At 45.7% G+C, this 20,464-nt stretch overlaps 1 protein-coding gene across 3 annotated transcripts in view; it reads right to left on the minus strand.

Moving 5' to 3' along the window:
- The window catches only part of cabin1 (calcineurin binding protein 1), a 75,724-nt gene that overhangs the window by 2,455 nt on the left and 52,805 nt on the right, over window positions 1-20,464 (minus strand). For all 3 annotated transcript variants that reach the window (XM_076270772.1, XM_076270773.1, XM_076270774.1), the window contains 5 exons: window positions 19,545-20,279; window positions 14,770-14,844; window positions 4,873-5,245; window positions 1,921-2,082; window positions 1,422-1,621 (listed from right to left, as the gene is read on the minus strand). In XM_076270772.1, the coding sequence (XP_076126887.1) occupies window positions 1,422-1,621; window positions 1,921-2,082; window positions 4,873-5,245; window positions 14,770-14,844; window positions 19,545-20,279 (1,545 nt within the window). The remainder of the gene's footprint in view (window positions 1-1,421; window positions 1,622-1,920; window positions 2,083-4,872; window positions 5,246-14,769; window positions 14,845-19,544; window positions 20,280-20,464) is intronic.

The raw sequence follows: 20,464 nt of genomic DNA on the forward strand, positions 1-20,464 counted from the left end.
AGAAGAAGAAGAAGAAGAAGAAGAGAAAAAGGAGGACAGGAGGACAAAAAGAAAAACAAGAGAGTGAAATTAGTTCATGTGAATGAAAAGAAAGCAGAACTTACAGAAAAGGTACAATAAGAAAGTAATTATACATGGAATGAGAGAGCGAGAGAGAGAGATAAAAAGAGAGAGAGATGTGGGGTATGCATATAGGTCATGGACATGGACCATGGTGTAAAACAGCGGTTCCCAAACTTTTTTTCCCACGGACCACCTGCTACATCCTGACTCGGCTCGCGTACCCCCACCATCCGAAAAGTAACACATTCTATTGAAGCATATGTCCAGGCATCATGTTTAATTAGCCACGCTATATGATAACAAATAGCAAAATCAAAATGTGCAACTTGTCTATGGGCTCTCACGCTAAAAAAAACAGTGTGGAGAACAACATAAGACTGGTTAGATAGCACCTCACTGCAAACCATGCACTGTGGCTTTGGGCAGTCTGTCTCCCAATCCACTTCAAGCCGAGGCCTATATGCCTCATCATATCATAGGCTACTTAGGTTTTCTTCCCGCAGTCTTTTCTGTCTCGTCCTTTTTTTTACCCCCCTGCGCTCCGCCTTCATCATTCTGCCCCCCATCCCATCGTTACCCGTCTCCTGCTCTGTTTCTCTCGCTTCTCCTCTTCGATCGCATTAATTAGGCCTTTAGGACAATGTCTCTGATTTTAGACAGTTTTCCATGTTTGCGTAGCCTTCTACATAACCTATAGCCTACTTCCACGAAACTAACACGCCAGATATTCTGGCTGCCCGCAGGAAATAATTAATTTTACGTTTCCATATCATTATAACCCGATTAGAAATGATTTATTATTTATGAACTAATTCGATTATTAATTAATGAACCATTTTTAGCACATTTCCGCCATAGCCCTTTTCATCTCGCGTACCCCCTAGTGGCAGCTCGCGTACCACCGGTGGTGTAAAACATGCCTGGGAAGGACACTGTACACAAAAATGACAGACGACTTAAGACTTTATTAATCCAGAGGGAAATTGAGGAATTGGGCAGAAATGGGGGGACAGAGAGAGACACAGACAGACAGAGAGACAGACAGAGAGAGAGACAGACAGACAGAGAGAGAGACAGACAGACAGAGAGAGACACAGACAGATAGAGAGACAGACAGAGAGAGACACAGACAGAGAGAGAGACAGACAGACAGAGAGAGAGACAGACAGAGAGAGAGACAGACAGACAGAGAGACAGACAGACAGAGAGAGAGACAGACAGAGAGAGAGACAGACAGAGAGACAGACAGACAGACAGAGAGACAGACAGACAGAGAGAGAGACAGACAGACAGAGAGAGAGACAGACAGAGAGTGTGTGAAATGGAAGGCGAAGCGAGGTGGAGAGCACGCGCCTGACCTTGAGCCTCTGTTTGGTCTCCTCGGAGATGCTGCCCTTGGGCGAGAGCAGCGTGGGCGTGGGGGGCGTGACCGTGATCTCCGGGGGGAACTTGGTGACGGCCGACGGGATGAAGAGCTTTGGCATGTTGGGGGGGATCCGGGAACGGATGCGGCTCGAGTCCGCCTGCTGGGGCTGATCACCGGACACAAACACGTCCTCTGGAGGGACAGAGAGACAGAGAGAGAGAGAGAGAGAGAGAGAGAGAGAGGTTGAGACGGAGAGAGCATTTGTTGAAATCTTTAACCCCATCACCCAACCACCAAACCCTGGTTTCATCTCTGTGCATAATATCATTTTATAAGAAATATCAAAATATCCCCTATGACTCAGTACTTTACTGGCCTTTTATCAAACAAACTGACTCTGTACATCATTATATGGATAGAAAAGCATATGGAAGGGACAGGGTAAGACCGCAAGAAAGACACACTCAAAACACACACACACACACACACACCTGTGCTGGCCTGTGAGGCGCTGCAGGTGGGTGGCTCGTCGCTGCCCCAAGTGGCCATGTCCTGCGCCTGTGACACAGAGGCCATCTTCATCTGCTGGCACAGGTGCGACTCCTGCTGCCTGTAGGCCAGACCCTCAGGGCCACACTCCTCTCGGCCCTCCGCTGCGCACACACACAGGTCAAAATGTTAGAACAAATTAAAGGGACACCAGGCAAGCCTGATGCTTTTTCTCTACGAAACTCCCCCTCGCTCGGTCTGAAGCTCTTTTCCTTTTCTTTGCGTCTTCCGTCAAGGGTTTTCGCTGGTTCTTCGCCGGCTCTGCTATTATCCACGTTTTCCCGACTTAAATACAGTTGCACGAGTAGTTGATAGAAATGCTACGGCCACGCAACATGAAACGTGGCGATTTTCCAAGCGAATAAACAGGAGAACTACAATGTGTGGCGCAATAGCACTTGGGAGTACTTCGACCTACACACAGAGGGAGAGGCTGAGGGTCGATCCAGCATGGATTCTAAACTCTGTGGTGGATAGGATCTACAATTAGGTGTTAACAATACTACTACGCTAGGTCGAAGTACTCCCAAGTGTTATTGCGCCACACATTGTAGTTCTCCTGTTTATTCCATAGACAGTAAAGGTTTATTCTCTTGGAAAATCGCCACGTTTCATGTTGCGTGGCCGTAGCATTTCTATCAACTACTCGTGCAACTGTATTTAAGTCGGGAAAATGTGGATGTTTTTGATTACTTCTACGCTTAGTTACGGCAAAGCCCGCTAGCATAGCAACATGCTAACACAGTCCAGCCGCGCACCAGAGCGTTTGAGTGCACATACCGACACGGGAGAGGTATGACTCAACTCGTGAAACTTAAGGTAAGAACATATATTACTACTGACATTGGGTGGCGTGTTCCTTTAACACGAAAATGTTGCCTGGTGTCCCTAAAAATAGTGGGGGAAAACCACTGGTCATTACAGTAGGAGCAGTAGCATTAGAAAAGAGTCCAAGGCATCTACTTGGACCCTCAAGCAATATGGCTCACAGGCCGCATGCTGTCATTGAGGTTCCTAGCCACTAGATGGAGCCACATGTTCACCTTATAAACAGTATTGTCAATAACACACCTAGCAGAGGCACCTGTATCTACATGTCTACATTAAACACACACACACACACACACACACACACATTTACGCTGGGTTATCTAACCGATAATACTGTACTTGTGTGTGTGTGTGTGTGTGTTTGTGTGTAATTTGTGTTAGTAAATAAACCTGTGTATAAGGCTACAGGTTTGGAGTAATTACCCGCCCCCCCTTCCTCTCTCCCTCTCTCTCTCTCTCTCTCACACACACACACACACACACACACCTGAGCAGGCAGGCAGCCAGCCAAATAGTCTAATTAGAGGCCTGGGTAATCACCACTGTGTGAAAGAGCATCAGATTATCTAATGAAGCACCACAAACACTGTGAATGTGAATGACAGTGAATGAAAAATATGTGTGTGTGTGTGTATGTGTGTGTGCACCTCTGTTTGTAGGTCCGCAAAGTCACAATAACATGCCCATGGGTGTGATGTACTACAGAGAGGGAGAGATGGCAGTATGTCTACAGGTGACTATTACATAATGCATGCTCCCTTGCTGACTGACACACACACACACACACACACACACACGCACACACACGCACACACACGCACATCCCCTCGAATATCCGGATATTAACTACACCCCCTCTCTCACTAGCCCCGCCCCACACACACACACACGCACACGCATAAACACGCACACACCACTCTGTTCTAAACCTCTCTATCCAGGTTGCCTGGGCAACCGTTGGTAGAATTCAGTCCAGATGCAGAGCGGAGAGCACCTCAACCCGACACCTTATTATCTTCATCAATACCTATGTGTGTGTGTGTGTGTGTGTGTGTGTGTGTGTGTGTGTGTGTGTGTGTGTGTGTGTGTGTGTGTGAGTGTGAGTGTGAGAGACAGAGAATCAGGATGGATAGAGCAAGGCCATAAACTAGGAGTGGGCAATATGTAAGGGATAATGGACGACACGGTGGTCTGTTAACAGAAATGCACGGTCGAGGTTGTAAAACGGTCCCGACGCAAAGCGGAGGGCTGTTTAAACCTCGTAAGTGCATTCATTTCTGTTAACAGACCACCGTGGATCCATTATCCCGCTTATTCCACTGTTGCCACTTGCGTTGTGTTCATTTCCTGTTACAATTTAAACGTTTTAATCGCTGAGCCAGTCTTGTTTGTAGAACTACTTTCTTCCGACACATATCAACTAATTTCTCAACTTGCAGGACAAACTGCCGTTACTAGTTCTAAATGGATGGTTGCTACGGGCAAAGGCCAGTCGTTAGTTCTATCTCTCCCGTTATCAAGCGGGTGTATCCCAGGATTCTGATGAACTTTAGCTTTGAAACATCGCTATTTTACTTAGCCTGCTGCCATCCATCTAGCTAAAAGCCACCTCCGTCATATGCTACAATGTTGCTATGTTCTGAACGTCTGCATTTTACATGCAATGTGACAGTTCATTAAAAACTTCACAACGAGTTTGGCGAATTAATACACAAGTGTGATACGGCCAAAAAAATGGATCTACTTCATAGGTGTTCAAATAACAATGTTAATGGTCGATCCTAATTACGTAGGACAATGGGAAATTCAACCAAGCAGTGGAATAAATGGGGAAATAGAAAGATGTGATGTGGCACTAAACACATGTGGTCCTGTTATGTATAGTGCTGGATGAACACAGAAACCGACTAAAGAGACTACAGGACATGGGAAGCGCAAACAGTATTGTTAGTACATATCAATTATATTCATGTGGCCATTACACACATGCATTCACCACAAGAGCGTTTTGTTCCTAATGGCAGCTGTTGTGTTGGTCCCCTGCTCCCCTCCTCTCCACTCACCTGTGTGGGGGTGGAAGCTGGCGGCCATGTCTGCCACCGTGGGGTTGCTCGTGGGCTTCCTGGGCAGCTGCTGCTGCTGCTGAGTCTGGTCCTGGGTGGCTGGAGGTGGACGGTAGAGTGGCGGCGCCGTGCCCTGTGTGGGCGTGGTCGGATGCGAGTGGGTGTGGGTGTGGGAGTGGGAGTGGGAGTGCGGGTGCGACAGTCTGGGCACTTTACCCTGCCTGGCCTCTGTGGGCAGGCTGTCGTGGCCGGCCAGCGTGGTGGGGGTGGGCGTGTGAGGGCTGTGGAGCGGCCCGCTGGGGAAGTTGCTGGGGAAGAAGATGTCGCGCTGCTCTTTGCTGAATTTGGGGGTGACCGGGGTGTCAACGGAGGTCTGCACGTGAGAGAGAGAGAGAGTGTGAGAGAAAGAGAGAGAGAGAAAGAAAGAAAGAGAGAGAGTTGAATTAAAAGGCATCTTACAGATTTCTTTACCTTAACACTAATGCTAACTTCATCAAGGCATGACACACACACTTATTCAAAACAACCTTCGATGTGATTATAGCCCATAGGTGGCTTACCTGCCCAGTGAGTCAGTGAGCAGTAGGGACGGTCATCGGGAGTGTGCGTCACCAACACACGCACGACCAAACACACACGCATACACTGCCGCCCACCATCATCAGTGGGAGCAAGTCAACGAGTGGAGGTACTCGTGTGTGGGGTTCTGTATACAGCCCGTCACTTCCATTCACTTTGTGTGTGTGTGTGTGTGTGTGTGTGTGTGTGTGTGTGTGTGTGTGTGTGTGTGTGTGTGTGTGTGTGTGTGTGTGTGTGTGTGTGTGTGTGAACATGTGCGTGTGTGTGTGTGGAGGAACACTCAGGACCACTAGAGCCTTACAAACAAACCAGCAGCAACAGCCGCTGCCATGGTAACTAGGCAGGCAAAGCTGGAACCCAAGGAGACTCAACGATGGGCGCTTCTATTCCGTTTAGTCTCTCACTCTTATTTTCTCTCTCTCTCTCTCTCTCTATCCCTCTCTCTGCAGGGGGGAAGGGCAGAGGTACTGATGTCTATTTTACTGCTTTTTAGCAGGAATTATATCAGGCAGTCCACACAATTACTGAGCTGTAATGACAACCCAGAAACCAGAGAGTAGGAGGTTGGCACTCGAAAACGAGAGCCCCAAGCTATACAAATCACCTGCAGAAAAAGCCAGTGTGTGCCGAGTTTCTGTACAGTTCTGATTCAGAAAATGACAAGACATATTTTCCATTTCACTCAGTCCAAAACAAAACTACACGTTTATAAGGTGCTGAATTGAGAATATTCCCCTTAAAATCTGTCAGTCTCCTTTCACAAAGGTTATCTCAAATACAGGATCAACTCGCCAAGCGCAACTTTATTCAGAGAGTTCATATGCCAGGACGCATTTCTCCGAACAAATTCTGCATCAGCCGGATATCCGACCGCTATAAGACTTTTCAAGTCGAAGCAGCTTGTTAGTCATTTCCCTGTTCTATTTCACAAACCAAACGAGCAGAATTACCATGAAGAGTAAGTAACCACCATGAAAAGGCAGAAATGAAATGCAAAATCTCACTGATCATTCAGCATACTTCAACGGACACAATATGAGAATGATTCACAAATATGACACACGTTTCCCGGCAAAAACATAACTGTCTGTCCCATCTTTTTTCCAGCAAACACATTACTGTAAAACACAGATAAGCTTACTTATCTATAAAACAGACCATAGAATTGCAAAGAATTTTAGCAAACATTTACAACAGTAACAGCTGTCCAGCCAACCAAGAATACAACAACATGAATACGACATTTGACCCAACCTACATTCCTAAAAGATAAAATAATAATAAGAACAATTCAATCAGAGTGGCTGGTGGAAAGAACACTGGATGGAAAAGACATGGGCAGACATGGTGGGTGACCTACTGGCCACTAAGCAAACAAACAATTTTAAGGAGCCTCTATCCATCGTTGAAAAAAAAATCTATTACAAAGCTACATAACATAAACTGGTCATCATGTCCACATTGGTCCATACCTCACCTCCATCCATTTAACAGAACTGAAAATTGGACCTGACCATGACTGAGCTCCTCATAGCTACGCACTGAGTGGTGCAATCACACAACAGTCTTTCCTGCCTGCAAGGCTAAAAACAAACTCCCACAGAGAGAAGCGAGATGCATAGAAAAGTCCAATGCAGGCTCTATATTGATACTGACCGGCATGCAAACGCAGCTCCCTGCCGGTAAAGGTGCATGAGCCACCAGAGGGGTATGCTATGAAACAGGAGAAGTGGTATGTTGAGCCTAAAGCCCAATATGCGTTCAAAGTCAGCAAGCAGGCAAACGTTTGTGGCTATTTTGCTTTGTTGCTTGTCACTTTCTTTTTGTTTACAGTGAACAATTGATCATTTCTACCCAAATTCAGATATATATAAAAAAGAAAATCTCCAGGAAGGTTTCCCTCTGTCATATTTGATCACACTTCAGGCTTCATGCGCAACATCCCAGTAATCTCACTTCCCAGCTCATCCCCGAGACACAGGTACTATGGGTAAAACATTACAAGGGCCACCAAGAAGCCGCCCAGTGCGTGGCGAGGCCATACCTGAGAGCGCAGGGGTCACTCCGGATGCCTCTTTTCTTCTGTGTTCCTGTACGGTAGTGGTGGTGGCGGCAAGACGCAACACACAAAAATCTGCCTCACAGCTTCAAGCTCCAAAACAATAACGCTTTCCACAATTACTGAGATGAGAGGTATTAACAGGAGCTTAACTGGGAGGCGCACGTCATCTTCTGTTCTGATTAACTTCAGGGTAAGGGGGGAAAAAAACCTGAAACATGTGTGATGAATTATCTAAATGACAGACAGGTCTGGTGTCTGTGTGCATTGCCCCTTACTTTTACAGTGGCTATTCTGTGATGCTGTTTTTTCTGTAACAGTGCCTATTCTGTGAAGCTGTTACAGTTATGAGAGCTGTGTAGCTGAGCTGATGATCTGCGAATATCACACAGAGTACCAACTAGGGCTGGGCGATAAAACGATAGCGATATGTATCGCAATAGACATGTAGCTGCTAATCAATATCAATAAAAATGCGTTCGATAGAACATTCGATAATTAAAAGCAACACATACCTCCCGCCTTACGTTGTCCATAAATAAATAGGCAGCTAGTATGTGCAACTCTACCAGCGTAGATGATAGAAGTAGGCCTACCTCAACACAGACTCTCAATGAGTCCTTGCCCCGTGCACTCTCTCTTCCTCTCAACAGGCGCATCCCTCCTCAGCATGTAATCCAAACATTCACAATCGTGCAAGACGACTGGCTGAATTGCTATTAAATCCTGTTACCATCATTAGCACGCTGCACGAATTTGTTCAAAACTGTTGCATTAAAATTGACTGCTAAATTCTAATCATCTCAATCCCAATGCAAATGGAAAAGTATTTTCCAAGACTCAAAAGGGCCTGTCCCAAGGAGAAAAAGTATTCATTTGAAACTTAAACACACGTGGGGAAACTGAACAGTCTAACCAGTAGACTATGATAAACTAGCAAATTAAGCTACTTGTTTACAATATTTCCAGGCTTCAACCAGTGCTGCTCATTCAGACTTATGTGCACATTTATTTATTTGAGTGTTTTTCATGACTGTGTTGCTATTTCTTTTCCCTGTTTGCTTTGATTGATAAATGAGGTGATTCAAATCAGAGGAAGTTTAAAATAAAAGTTTTTAAATTTAACTTTTTTCCCCTTCTGGTCCTTATCTGAAATAGATTTTTATTTAAAAAATCAATAATTATCGATATCGACTGATATGAAATACTTGTATCGTGATACAGTTTTCAGCCATATCGCCCAGCCCTAGTAATACACATATTTTCCCCCACATAATTTCTGATAACTGCACAAATGCATTCCAAGCTTTCAGTTCACTTAACAGTCATCAATAATAAGCACCACCATATGAAAGCATTTAGTTGTCCATTACCATTCAGACCTCTTGAGTAAAAATGTATTTAGAATATGTTTGTTAAGTAAAAATGTCATTATGCCTATGGACCAACAATATTCGGTTAGGGCAAGCCTTACAATGTGCATATGCTTTTTAGTCAAATACCAGATCTGTCAGTCTGTGATGGCCCACTGATGCCAGCTGAAACTGGGTCCTCTGTTGACCAATCAGTGCAGATGCATATTAAAGGTACAGCAACAATGCTCCACATATTTAAGATACAGTCTACAATCCAATATACTTTGTCAAATCTCTCACAATTTACTAGCTGTCTGTTCTGGCACTGTAAATAGGAAACAAACCTATGGCTTCGGAATATGTAAATTCAACAGCCTTTAGCCAGAGTTTTACCTTCTAAGAGTGAGGTTGCAACTGAACTATATAAAAGTGACTGAGGCTGAGAATGTATTTTTGTAACGACGACGTGCACTGTGCAGTGATATCACAGTGTCTTGGTATCCCAAAAGTGTATTTGGCTACTATGTAAAGGTGGAGGTGTGCATTTGCCTTTCTAACCTGATCAGTTGGAACCCACTCTGAAGTTCGCCTACAAAAAAGAACCAAAACGGCCATCTTTGCCCATATAAGGAGATCCAGTTGTTAATTGAAGCTAACTACCTATGGCAAGTTGCATTGCAAGTTAGCTCTGGAGTAGCAAAAATCTAAGTGTGCCGCCTTCACGTACCGGAGATCACAGTATCCACTCGAAAGCAGAGGACAAAAGTGTGTTCAGGAAAATGTCTGTATTTCAGACTTTTTCATCCCCGCGAGAGTTTAAAGGGTGCGATAATTATAAATCCCCATGTTATTTTCCCATAGGAAAAATTGGATACCGGATGTGAAAGATGGCAGCTTTTTTGTAGGTGAACTTCAGAGGTCTATTACTGAACAGAAACCATGGGAACAGACAGTGTGTTGACGGGCAACGTGAAGCGGCTCAGTGGAGAGGGTCCAGAGAGTAGTCAAAAGAGAGAGAAAAAACTCTAGGGCGCTCTTAATAAAAAAAACCTTATTAAAAAAAAATGGAATTAAGACAATAGCTGAAATGTGTATGAGGGTGTTTCAACAAAGTCCTTTTAGGCAAGTCCCTCCACTCGGCGGCCATATTGCAACGCTCTTTGCACACTCATCGGGCATCCTATTCGGCAGAAATGCGCGTGCGCAAGGCTTCACGACACTCCAGCGGGGAGTTCACAACACATGATTGACACGATGTCTTCACAACACACCATATGATTGGCTCAATGTATTCACATCACACCACATGATTGGCTCAATGTATTTACATGTCGACGTTTTGCCGAGGAAGGGGTGGGATATGTGTAGACAACAGCCATATTGGCGTTACAAACTAACCCCATGCATTTCTATGGAGGATTTTTTGAGTGCTGTGTCTCCACATTAGAAAGTCTCTGGTTTCAACATGTAGTCATAGCAGCCATGTCTTAAATAGGCTTCTTGTGAAGAGTGCCATGTCATTTGTTTTTTCATGTTCTTTGAACACTCATGTTGCATAATGAAACAACATAACACAACACACTGAAAAATAATTCCAGGTGTAGTTATCTTTTATAAAAAGTAGCAATGTTTTTTTTTTTTATCTTAATGTCAGTTTTTGTATTGTGCTTGCTGTAATATGTCTCTTCTCAATGGACTCTGGGAAGAGGGAGCTGAACTATCCCGCCAGAAGCCACTATGACTGGGTTCATCTCAGTCTGAGATGAGAGAGGCAGCCTCTTGCAGGCGGGCCGGCAGACAGACAGGCTGTCTCACCTTCGGCGGGGGAATTGGTGAGAGCTGGCCGGGGCTGCTGTCAAAACCACCGGCGGCCCACGCTTCCTCAGCTCAACCTCAGCTTTTCTTTCCATTTAGACCCGAGCTAAGCACACACACACACACACACACACACACACACACACACACACACACCAGCTCTCACTCAACCCTGCCACACACACACACACACACACACATTAATCACGTGCACAAACTGAAAGACACACAAACACAGACACTCAATCCTTTTAAGAAGATTCACACACTGACGCACATATGCAGACACTAGGTACTAAGACAGGTACCTAGACAAACGCACACATATACGCACATCACATACGTCACACAAGTGCACATGTAGAAGTAACGTTAAGCAGAAAATAGACTCCCCACACATATGCAAAAAAACCAAGTAAACGTAGACAAGTAAAGGCCACCTGTGTGTAGTGATGCAATCCACCCACCTCACACACAGGCACAGATTCTACTCAAGCACATACGCATGCACGCACACGCACACACACACACAATCCGCTGAAGTTCTCACTAAAACAAAATGCCTGGAGGCGTCTGCATTTCAAAGGCTACCAGCCTGCATCATTTATGAATCATTATCATTAAAAAGTGTATAGGCCAATACTCTCTGAACTGATACTGCATTTCTGTGGCGGGCTGCACAGGGGATCTCAAGAAGCAATACATGATGTCTCATGTGCTGGCAAAACAAAACAAAACAAGGAAGAGGAGAAACAGAGGGCCGATACCACCCCCACCCCTGGCTCCTTGGAGCTTATTTTCAAAGTGTGTGATGAGAAGAGAACATCCTCAAAGAAGCTCGTGCTTCTCCAGTCTCAACCTTCAACCCACCCACCCACGGCCTGAACTGTGCTGATGGAGGAGAGAGCATGCTAATGTTCTGGCCACCCTGGAAGATGGGGAGGGGTAGGGAGAGTGAGGAGGGAGGGAGGGAGGGAGAGAGAGAGAGAGAGAGAGAGAGAGAGATATGCCCACCACGTGCCCTTTCTTACCACTCATGAGCTGTAATGTTAGGGAGGACACTGTGTGTGAGCAAGTGTGTGTGTGTGTGTGTGCACGAGTGTGTGTGTAGGCTTCTGGTGTGTGTGTGTGCACGAGTGTGTGTGTAGGCTTCTGGCGTGAGCAGGTGCTGAGCGTTCGGGCTGGTTGTACCCTTGCCACCCCACGGTGCTACTCTATGGCAGCACACACCAGAATCGACAGGCCTGCGGCACGCTTCGCACTCCGCCACCCACCTGCTCGTGGTCCACGTGCCTACGCCCACGCCATGCCTCTACCCCCACCTGCCTGCCTGCCAGCACGCAGCTAGGGAAGACAAAGTCCTGACACCAAAACAAAGGGGAGTGGTTCCCTGCGGGAACCTGGGGGAAAATCCCAAGTGAAAAACACTTCCTCTCTTCAAACGATGGTGGTTGCGTGCAGTCATGACTCACACGGACGCTCTGATGACTGCTCGCATCCTTACCTGTTTACATCCACATGCGAAAGCAAACGAATGAATGAAGAGACTGAGGGAGGCAGGGAGGGAGGGAGGGAGAGATAGACAGATGAAGGAATGAGTGAGTGAGTGAGTGAACAGACGGATGTTGAAATAAAAGCCCATAAAAGTGAAAGGCAGATGGAGACGGGAGAGTGAGAAAGTGGCGAGGAGAAAGACGAGAGCAACGGAGCGCTCACAGCATGAGTGATGAGAGTGTTAGAGAAACTGTGATGAACAGATGGAGCAGGGGTGCTTCAAAAGCACAGAACCTGGCCAACATTTCCCTCACGAGGCATCCAGAGCCCGCTCCTCTGCAGGGAAAGGACCGACTGCAGAAACAAAGACGATGCAGACTCTCACTCTCAAACGTTTCGCTAGGGTGTACGGCTGGGTCTCCAGCCATTATGACTGGCCCTGATGAAGGCTATTATGCTGAAAAGTCAGGGCTTAAAATTCATTTTTCAAAATGGGGGGGAATTCCCCCCTTCAGTGCTTCACAGGGGGGATTAATACAGTTTCAGTTCCTTATTACAGGAATCAATGAGAACACACATAGTCCTCAGTTACATGTTTCGGTTTTGATTTTCTAATTGGAGTACCGGTAAGTGTTTGTGACAACATATGTCATGATAAATTTCGTAATATTTGATCGCCGTTTTGCTATAAAGCATCTTTCATGTAATGAATGTGCACTCTAGAAAGTGAAAGAAGGCCTATTATGTGCTCCGTGTCTGTAGCTATCTGTTCACGTCCACAATGTTCCTCAAATGAAAAACACCTCCATGTTCCCTTGTGTCTCATGGCCACTCCAGGCTATGTCATGCTTCTGAGTTTGCAAAATTCCTGACAGTTCCTGATCGCTAAACTTTTGTTTTCCTTTCCTGTCGGTTAGCAGTTGATGTAGAAGCACCTAGCATAATTTGACTTCAGCAGTGACAAATCCTGCTTAGAGAGAGAGAGAGAGAGGCACCCGCAAAGTGGTCCTGCACGCGTGTGTCTATGCATGGAGCTACGTTCAATTGAAGTCAGAAGTTGGTCCCTCCAGTCAACAATCCCACATTCACGCCACTCCATTATTAAATTAAAGTTCTCAGACAGCGCTGTGAAATGTGTGCGGGAATTTCTCGCATTATGATGGCTAGAGTTGTGGGACCTTGCAGGAAGCGATTACATCAACGTTTTTTGGTATATCCAGTTTTTAATATTTTTTAAAGTCTTATTTAAATAAACTCCTGGTGCACTTACAAACTTTCTAATGCCTTGTTATTGGACTAAAGGTCATAGTTGTACTATTGCAGAAGTTTCGTACCATTCAGGGCATTATTAGTGGGGTAATTTACGAGATAAAAGTTGGTTCCATCACGACTGCAGAACGTCATTAGTTTCTGACAGCGCTACTCGACCAGGGTTCGACCAAGGGAAAAAAGGTTCTGGGAGGGTGTTTGGCTCGGGGTCATGGTGCAAAGGACCCTAGGGTGAGATTACTCCTAACCATCACTTTAAACAAATTATGCGCAATACCCTCAATCCCGCGCTGAAATTTAGGCCCTGAAAGTGTAGGCATGTTTCAACGAAATAGCCATGTGAGATGCTAGAGGCTTTTTAAACGTATAACTCTCGTGCCTCAGACTCTCTCTGTGACTGGACCGAATGCTAAGAGAGATGCAGACGCAGCACTGTTTAATGGCTCACTGATCAGACATCTTGACCCTTCATGAGGAGATAAGGATGCATGCTGCTGGTGCATCTTTGGGAAAGGGGAAGGATGACAAAAACCCTCCAATTTACGCATATGGATCTACAGGGGCGTGGATGCAGACACGCTCACACACGCACACACACACAACCCACCCACCCACAAACACTTTCCTGATTATTGAGAAGAGACTACTGTCAGCAAGTGTCCATGAATTCAAATAAATTACTGCTCTTGGGAGACAACCTGTCCGAATGCAAAGACAGATGAGCTCAAAGGCCTGGGTTAATTGGAGAATGTTGTATTTGCACTGCGTTGAACAAGTATGTGTGTGTGTGTGTGTGTGTGTGTCAGTCTTTCTCTTGATTAAATCACTGCAGTGGAGCAGTGACAGGTCAGGGGGTGAGGCTCCCAGAGAGAGAGAGAGAGCGAGAGTGACAGAGTGGAGTGGAGATCAGCAGCCTCTGGAGGATGTGTGAGGTGCTAGATGGAGACAGATGGGGTGGCGGCCTGCCTGCTGGTGGCAGAGCAGAGGAGAGAATAATGGCTGCTGGATGGAGCACGCTCATTAGGCTGGAGAGGGATGGGGTCAGGGAGAGGCCATTACCTGGACATCAGACAACATGACGCACTGCTGGGGGCTCAAACATTAAAACACACTCAGGTGTCAGTGAAGATCCCGGCAGGTGTGTGTGTGTGTGTGTGTGTGTGTGTGTGTGTGTGTGTGTGTGTGGTATCCTGCAGGTGTGTGTGTGTAGATCCCTGCAGGTGTGTCTGTATGTGTGTGAGAGTGAGTGAGTGAGAGTAAGAGAGAGTGAGAGAAAGTGTGTGTGTGTGTGTGTGTGAGAGATGTGTTAATGAATGCATTTCTTACCTGTCTTTGTGCTGAAGCAGCCATCTGGATCTGGCAGAACTTCACAGCCTGGTCCAGAGCCACATCCTCATCCACCTATCAGTGGAGAAGACCAGCAAGGAGTTAAGAACCTCATTCACTATTCGGTTTGGCAGTCCACTAAAGCCTCTTTCCAAAACTGCCCAACATTAACAGTCTAAAGCAAGTCTTTTTGAGTCAGATTTGTCTGAGATTTGATGCTCACCGTGAACATATACTTCATAAGAATCTAAAGGAATACAATTCCATTTGTTGCGTCATAGTTAGGACAAACATCAGTATCTCACTGCCTCGTCACGGGGGTGCCCCAAGGCTCAGTACTGGGGCTCCTTCTCTTAGGGATAATTGGGCCCAGCGAGGTGTATGGCACTCACATGTGTCACTTTTCATATCACCCCTGTGCAGAGGATACCCAACTCCTTATAGTTCCCCAATAATGACCCCATGGTCTCAACGCGGATGCCTGCTTGTCTCTCTGACATATCCACATGGATGAAAGAACATCACCTCCAACTTAACCTCTCTAAGACCAAATTGCTGATCTTCTCAGCCTAATAAACTATACACCACAACATCAGCATCAAATTTGACTCCTTAGCTCTTGCTCCTACGAAGGTTGCAGGAACCTTGGGTGTCATGATTGATGACCAGACTTTCTCTGACCACGTCACCTCTGTTGCCCGGTCATGCCGCTTCACACTATTCAATATAAGACAAATCAGATGGTGGTCTCTCTCGCCTCGATTACTGTAACACTCTTCAGTGGTGAAACCACTGCCAATCAACCTCTGCTTTCACACATTACCCTGCTGTTCATTGAGCTCCACTGGCTAAATTAATACAAATGTACAATGTAAATGCAAATGCTACACAGCAATCAAACTAACTAGGCTGATTTGGAACACACAAAAATCTCTGAGGAGTCACCAATCATCAAAATCTCTGAAAAAACGTTTCCTGCACCATGTTGAATCTATTAACCTGACTCTCGCCAGATGAATTTCGTTCCGCCTAGCTCCACTCATCCATCTGGGATCAATCCGTTGGAGTGTTGCTTCAGAAGGCTGGGCCTAATCAAAAAATGCTTGCATATGATTGAATAAGCCACTTGTCCGTCATCTATTGACGTGCTACTTCAACCACTCACATCGAAGCCAACCCGTGACGCTGATTAAAGTCTCACAGTCGCTTCTACGCTATGTCACATCTATGAAACTCCCGTCCTGCGTCCTGATTGGCTCTACCATCTAAAATCTGGTGCAGAAATCACTCTCAACGGAAGAGGTCCCAGATGGATGTGAGTGAAGCTAGGCGGAGCTAAGCGGAACGAAATTCATCTGGCGAGAGTCAGGTTAAAATCTATGGCATCAAACAGCATAATTAGGGATAGGTGATCACCATGCCAATATATCATATGAAAGCCACAAGTAGTAGTCTCTGGAAGGACATACATGAGCATAAAAGGCTTCTTTCCAACACTCAACACCCAAATGAACCAGTGAACTGTCCCCTGATATATATACAATAACATTCCAATTGTGCAATAGACTGCCTTTCTCTCTTTTTTTATTTAATTATTACACCATTTTTAATGCATTGTATATATACACATATATAATATGTATATATATGTATACATACATATATACTGTATCTATAACCGTAATCTACAGTACAGTCACCTCAGGACTGAGCATTGACAAGCAAGTTGCCACTGTATAAGGTATTAATTAGCCAGCCAGCTGAGAGTCTGATTTGCCTGCCCTCTCCAGCCCACTAATTGCTCCTCCTGGAGATCGGGGAGCACTTGGGAGTCCCAAGAAGCAGGCGGTAGTTTCTGGAATCCTTCAAAAACACGGTCTAATTGGCCTCGTTTTGGAACACAGTAATAGGCAGGAAATGTCAGTGGCAATCATCACTGATAAGATGACCCAAGAAAAAAATGCAAATAGGCAAAGTAATATTTCACCTAGTTTAATGAAAGCCTATGTAGCATCTGTCCATTAGTGGTCAGTATACCTTATATGGGTCCCCCCCCATGTAAAGATTTTTGCTCTGGATTTTGTTTGATATGGATTGCAATATATTAGGAGAAAAGCTTTTTGGTGACTGTGACAAGCTAGCTGTCAAACTATAAATGCCTGCTTGTATAACAAAGTATGATAAATTTAGTATTCCAAACGGCTGAATAATGTCTTTGATAATATTGTACAAAATCATAACATGCTCAGCAGCCTATTAAATAAATGGCATGAATTAGTGACAAACTGAAAGTAAACGGGTCTCTTTACTTTTTTCTACTTTATAGGTATCAAAGTAGACCTAGAAACACTGCATGGCCAAACTGTTTGCAAGGTTCTATGTCTACAGAAACAGGTCCATCTCTCTATGTCTCTCCTGTGCTCCACGATGGGGAAGGAAGGTTGTCAGAATCTATACCTCTATCTCATATATTGTACTTAGACAACTGCATTTGGCTAACTGCAAACCTAATCCGCAGAAGCAGCAGCCAAATGGTAAACTGGACCTCAGGCTGCCATGAGTACCACAGGTCTTTCTGCTTGTCTGGGGTCAGCAGCATCCAATAGAGGTGAGGTCTTCTGAGGACTGTTGCTGAGTGAGAACTGGAAACCGCACAGACCTGTGCACAGACTGCAAACACAAAAGAAAACGGAAACGCATGCAACCCCCCGCTTTCTTCAGAAGCACCGAGTAAATGGAGGCTAATTTTAGAAAGAAAGAAAGGCAGGAAATCACTGGTGCTTCTGGAGCTTCATATAGTAATGCCTGTCGTTAAACGGCAAAGAATTGCTGCGGGGAAAAAAAAAAAAAAAAGACATTTCACTACCATTGGCAATTATCCTACCCCTACTAATAGCACATTCAGTGGCAAGTTCGGGGGTTTCTACTGTATTTCCCCTTTTCTCTCGCCTTCGAATAAATAAATAGCATGACGCCTATTGTGGGTTAGAGAAGAAAAAACGGAAGAATAACCACCATGGCAGGGTGCTTCTTGCCAAACCCTTTCATCAGATGGTGCAGCCTATAATCAATGTGTTCTGCTGCACAATGCCAAATATGTTATGACGAGGGAAGCAGAGGCAAGTCACATGCCTAGATGGTGGTGACACAGCGGTGCTTTTAAGGGATTAAAAAACGGAGAAGCTGCCTGTCTGTGCTTGCTTGGGCCGAGAGAGAGAGTAAATAAAATGGATAAACCCTGACTGAAATCAAACTTTCTGCCTTGGGGGAAAAACAGACAGTTGATCTGTCACATTTGGCAAGTGTTCTAAACCAGTTCTGCAGCCCAGTGCCAGTCATGTCAGACTAGACACCAGTTAAGTCTGAAGGTGCAGTAGTTGTACATTTTTGGAATGCTTAAAATAGCTAGCTCAATGATGGGATCAGTGCTCCCGCGAAACTATCAGCAAGTGAACCTTCAACGTTTCAATACAAGAACATCCACAACAAAGAAGCGTCCATGACAGTGAATCATTTTGTACATGTACACAGTTGGGGAAATTATTGTTAAGCTTAACTTTAAGTTAACAGGTGCAACCCTAAATCTTGATAAAAGGTTGTTAATAGCTGGGCTCAGCATCCAATCAAATACATCCTGTGTTCATGTTGAAATTATGTTTGTTGATTGGCAAAAATATGATTAATTTAAAGTCACTTTGCTTCCCCATTTACAGAAACAGAGTCTTCTTTGAGCACACACACTGGACAGCTAAAGTAACGTGACTACGGCACTGAATTCGATGGATGATGGATTACAAACAAGGACTATGTTGCGTCTATATGAACAGCATCATGGTCTTTGTAGTGTTACGGCCTCTGTGTCCTTTACAGGCATCAAAACACAGGAACATCTTGGCAGTAGGTCTTAGCAGTAAGCATATCAGCACCAGGCCACAGGAAGTTTGGCCCACTGTTGGCATGGTATTCATATGAAAAGAAAAACAGCAGAGATATAAATAGCCGACACGACAAGGAGCCCCTGAGCATACTGGACTTCCTCTGCTGGTCAGACACAGGTGGCCTCACACCACAGCCATGTTTCACTGCACACAGCTGGTGGGGAGGATTTCCTCTTTCTGAGCTCACTCAAATATTGGCATCCCTTCCATTACAGCCAACATATAATAGACTACTCTCATTATTAACATACTGCCTTAACAGATCAACTACCCTAACAACTAGACCAAATATCGACTACACCAAACATGTATTTTTCAACAAAATAAGCTTTAAAGAACTCACAAACAATATTTCATTTCATATAAGATAACTATTTTTCATTTGACCATCAGTCCACCTGTTTAAGATAGCAGTTCACTGTTGTTAGTCCATAAGTCATCTCTGCCATACAGAGTCTGACAAGACAAAAGATGATGTACAAGGCAGAAGCATGGAATTGAATGCTGTAATTTCTCAAGGGGGTATCCCACCACTGTTTACAATGAGAAAAGCTCCAGACATACTAACCTGACCAAAAATGGATTAGAGAGACATAAAAAATATGGGGCCTGTCCAGCCTTGCATTTCTTAGTTTAGTAGAGGTCAGATGCAGATCTAGTTTGCTTTCTGCCTGGTGGTGGAGCAAACATAACCCAGCAAACGCAAAAGCCTGGTTGGTGTGGACATCCTCCTGATTAACTTGCAACCCAAGGGCCTTATTTCTCAGGGTGATATCCTCATTCCTCACAATACCAAAACACACTATAAAACACTATGAATGCCCTTTTTTTACCCACCTGCTTAATGAGCATGTATGTCTCAGACATAATCTTCTCAATGCGGCCCAGGTCATAGGTCATGACCTTCTGACCTTGCTGCCACACCCTGTAAGCATCCAGCAGGAGGGTCTTGCCCGACTCCACGTCCTCCAGGAGCTTCCTCTTCCGGGGCCGGCGCTCTGAGGCGCTCGGGGCCGATGTGGGGGGCGGCCCCTTGGGTACCAGGCTTAGGCTCTGATGCTGCAGCTGATGCTGTTTAGAGCTGATGCTCAGCTCCTCTAGAGACAGCTCTGGCGTGTGGCCGCTGCTCTCCGGAGCCTTCCCTGAGGGTTCCGGCACTGTCTGCAGGGCCTCCTTCTCGGCCAGGACGCTCGCGCTCTGAGAGTCTGCCGTCTTCGGCGTGGCTGTGGCGGTGGCTGTGGCGGTGGCCAAACTGTGTCCCAAGTCCAATTCCATGGGCTCTTCCGCACTGCCCGCCCTGGCACTCTCGCCCTGCGTGCCCTCAGCCCTGCCCTGGGGATCGGTCAGTTTTTCAGCAGGTGCCTGCACAGACGCCTGCTGCTGCTGCTGCATTGGGGAGTCGTCTCTGGGTGCTGCCTCGGCTGAGGTGGACGATGCTGGGGCCTCGGTCAGGGCAGGCTTCTGAGGCGGCTGGGTGTGCTTGGCGGCCTCTGCAGAGGGCCTGCTGGTTGGGTCAGCCGTCGTCATCTCCCCCATGGAAGGGACAGGAACTTTAGGAGGCGGCTCTGATACCTGGTGGCGCAAAACAGGGAAATGCTCATCAGAACGGAGAAGGGAAAAAATACCTGCAATTTCTCGCATTTCACTCAGTTACAATAAGCAACCTTCAACCGCCACACGGAAAATGACCTTTTGAAGACTCAACGGATGTCTTTTTGTGAAGGAGTTTGCATGTATTGTAAGAATCCTCAAAGAAG

This window comes from Alosa pseudoharengus, unplaced genomic scaffold (assembly GCF_046254945.1).
Source record: "Alosa pseudoharengus isolate Yale_2024_CS ecotype anadromous, Long Island Sound unplaced genomic scaffold, YU_APseudo_1.1 YU_APseudo_1.1_scf_6, whole genome shotgun sequence".
NCBI lineage: Eukaryota > Metazoa > Chordata > Actinopteri > Clupeiformes > Clupeidae > Alosa > Alosa pseudoharengus.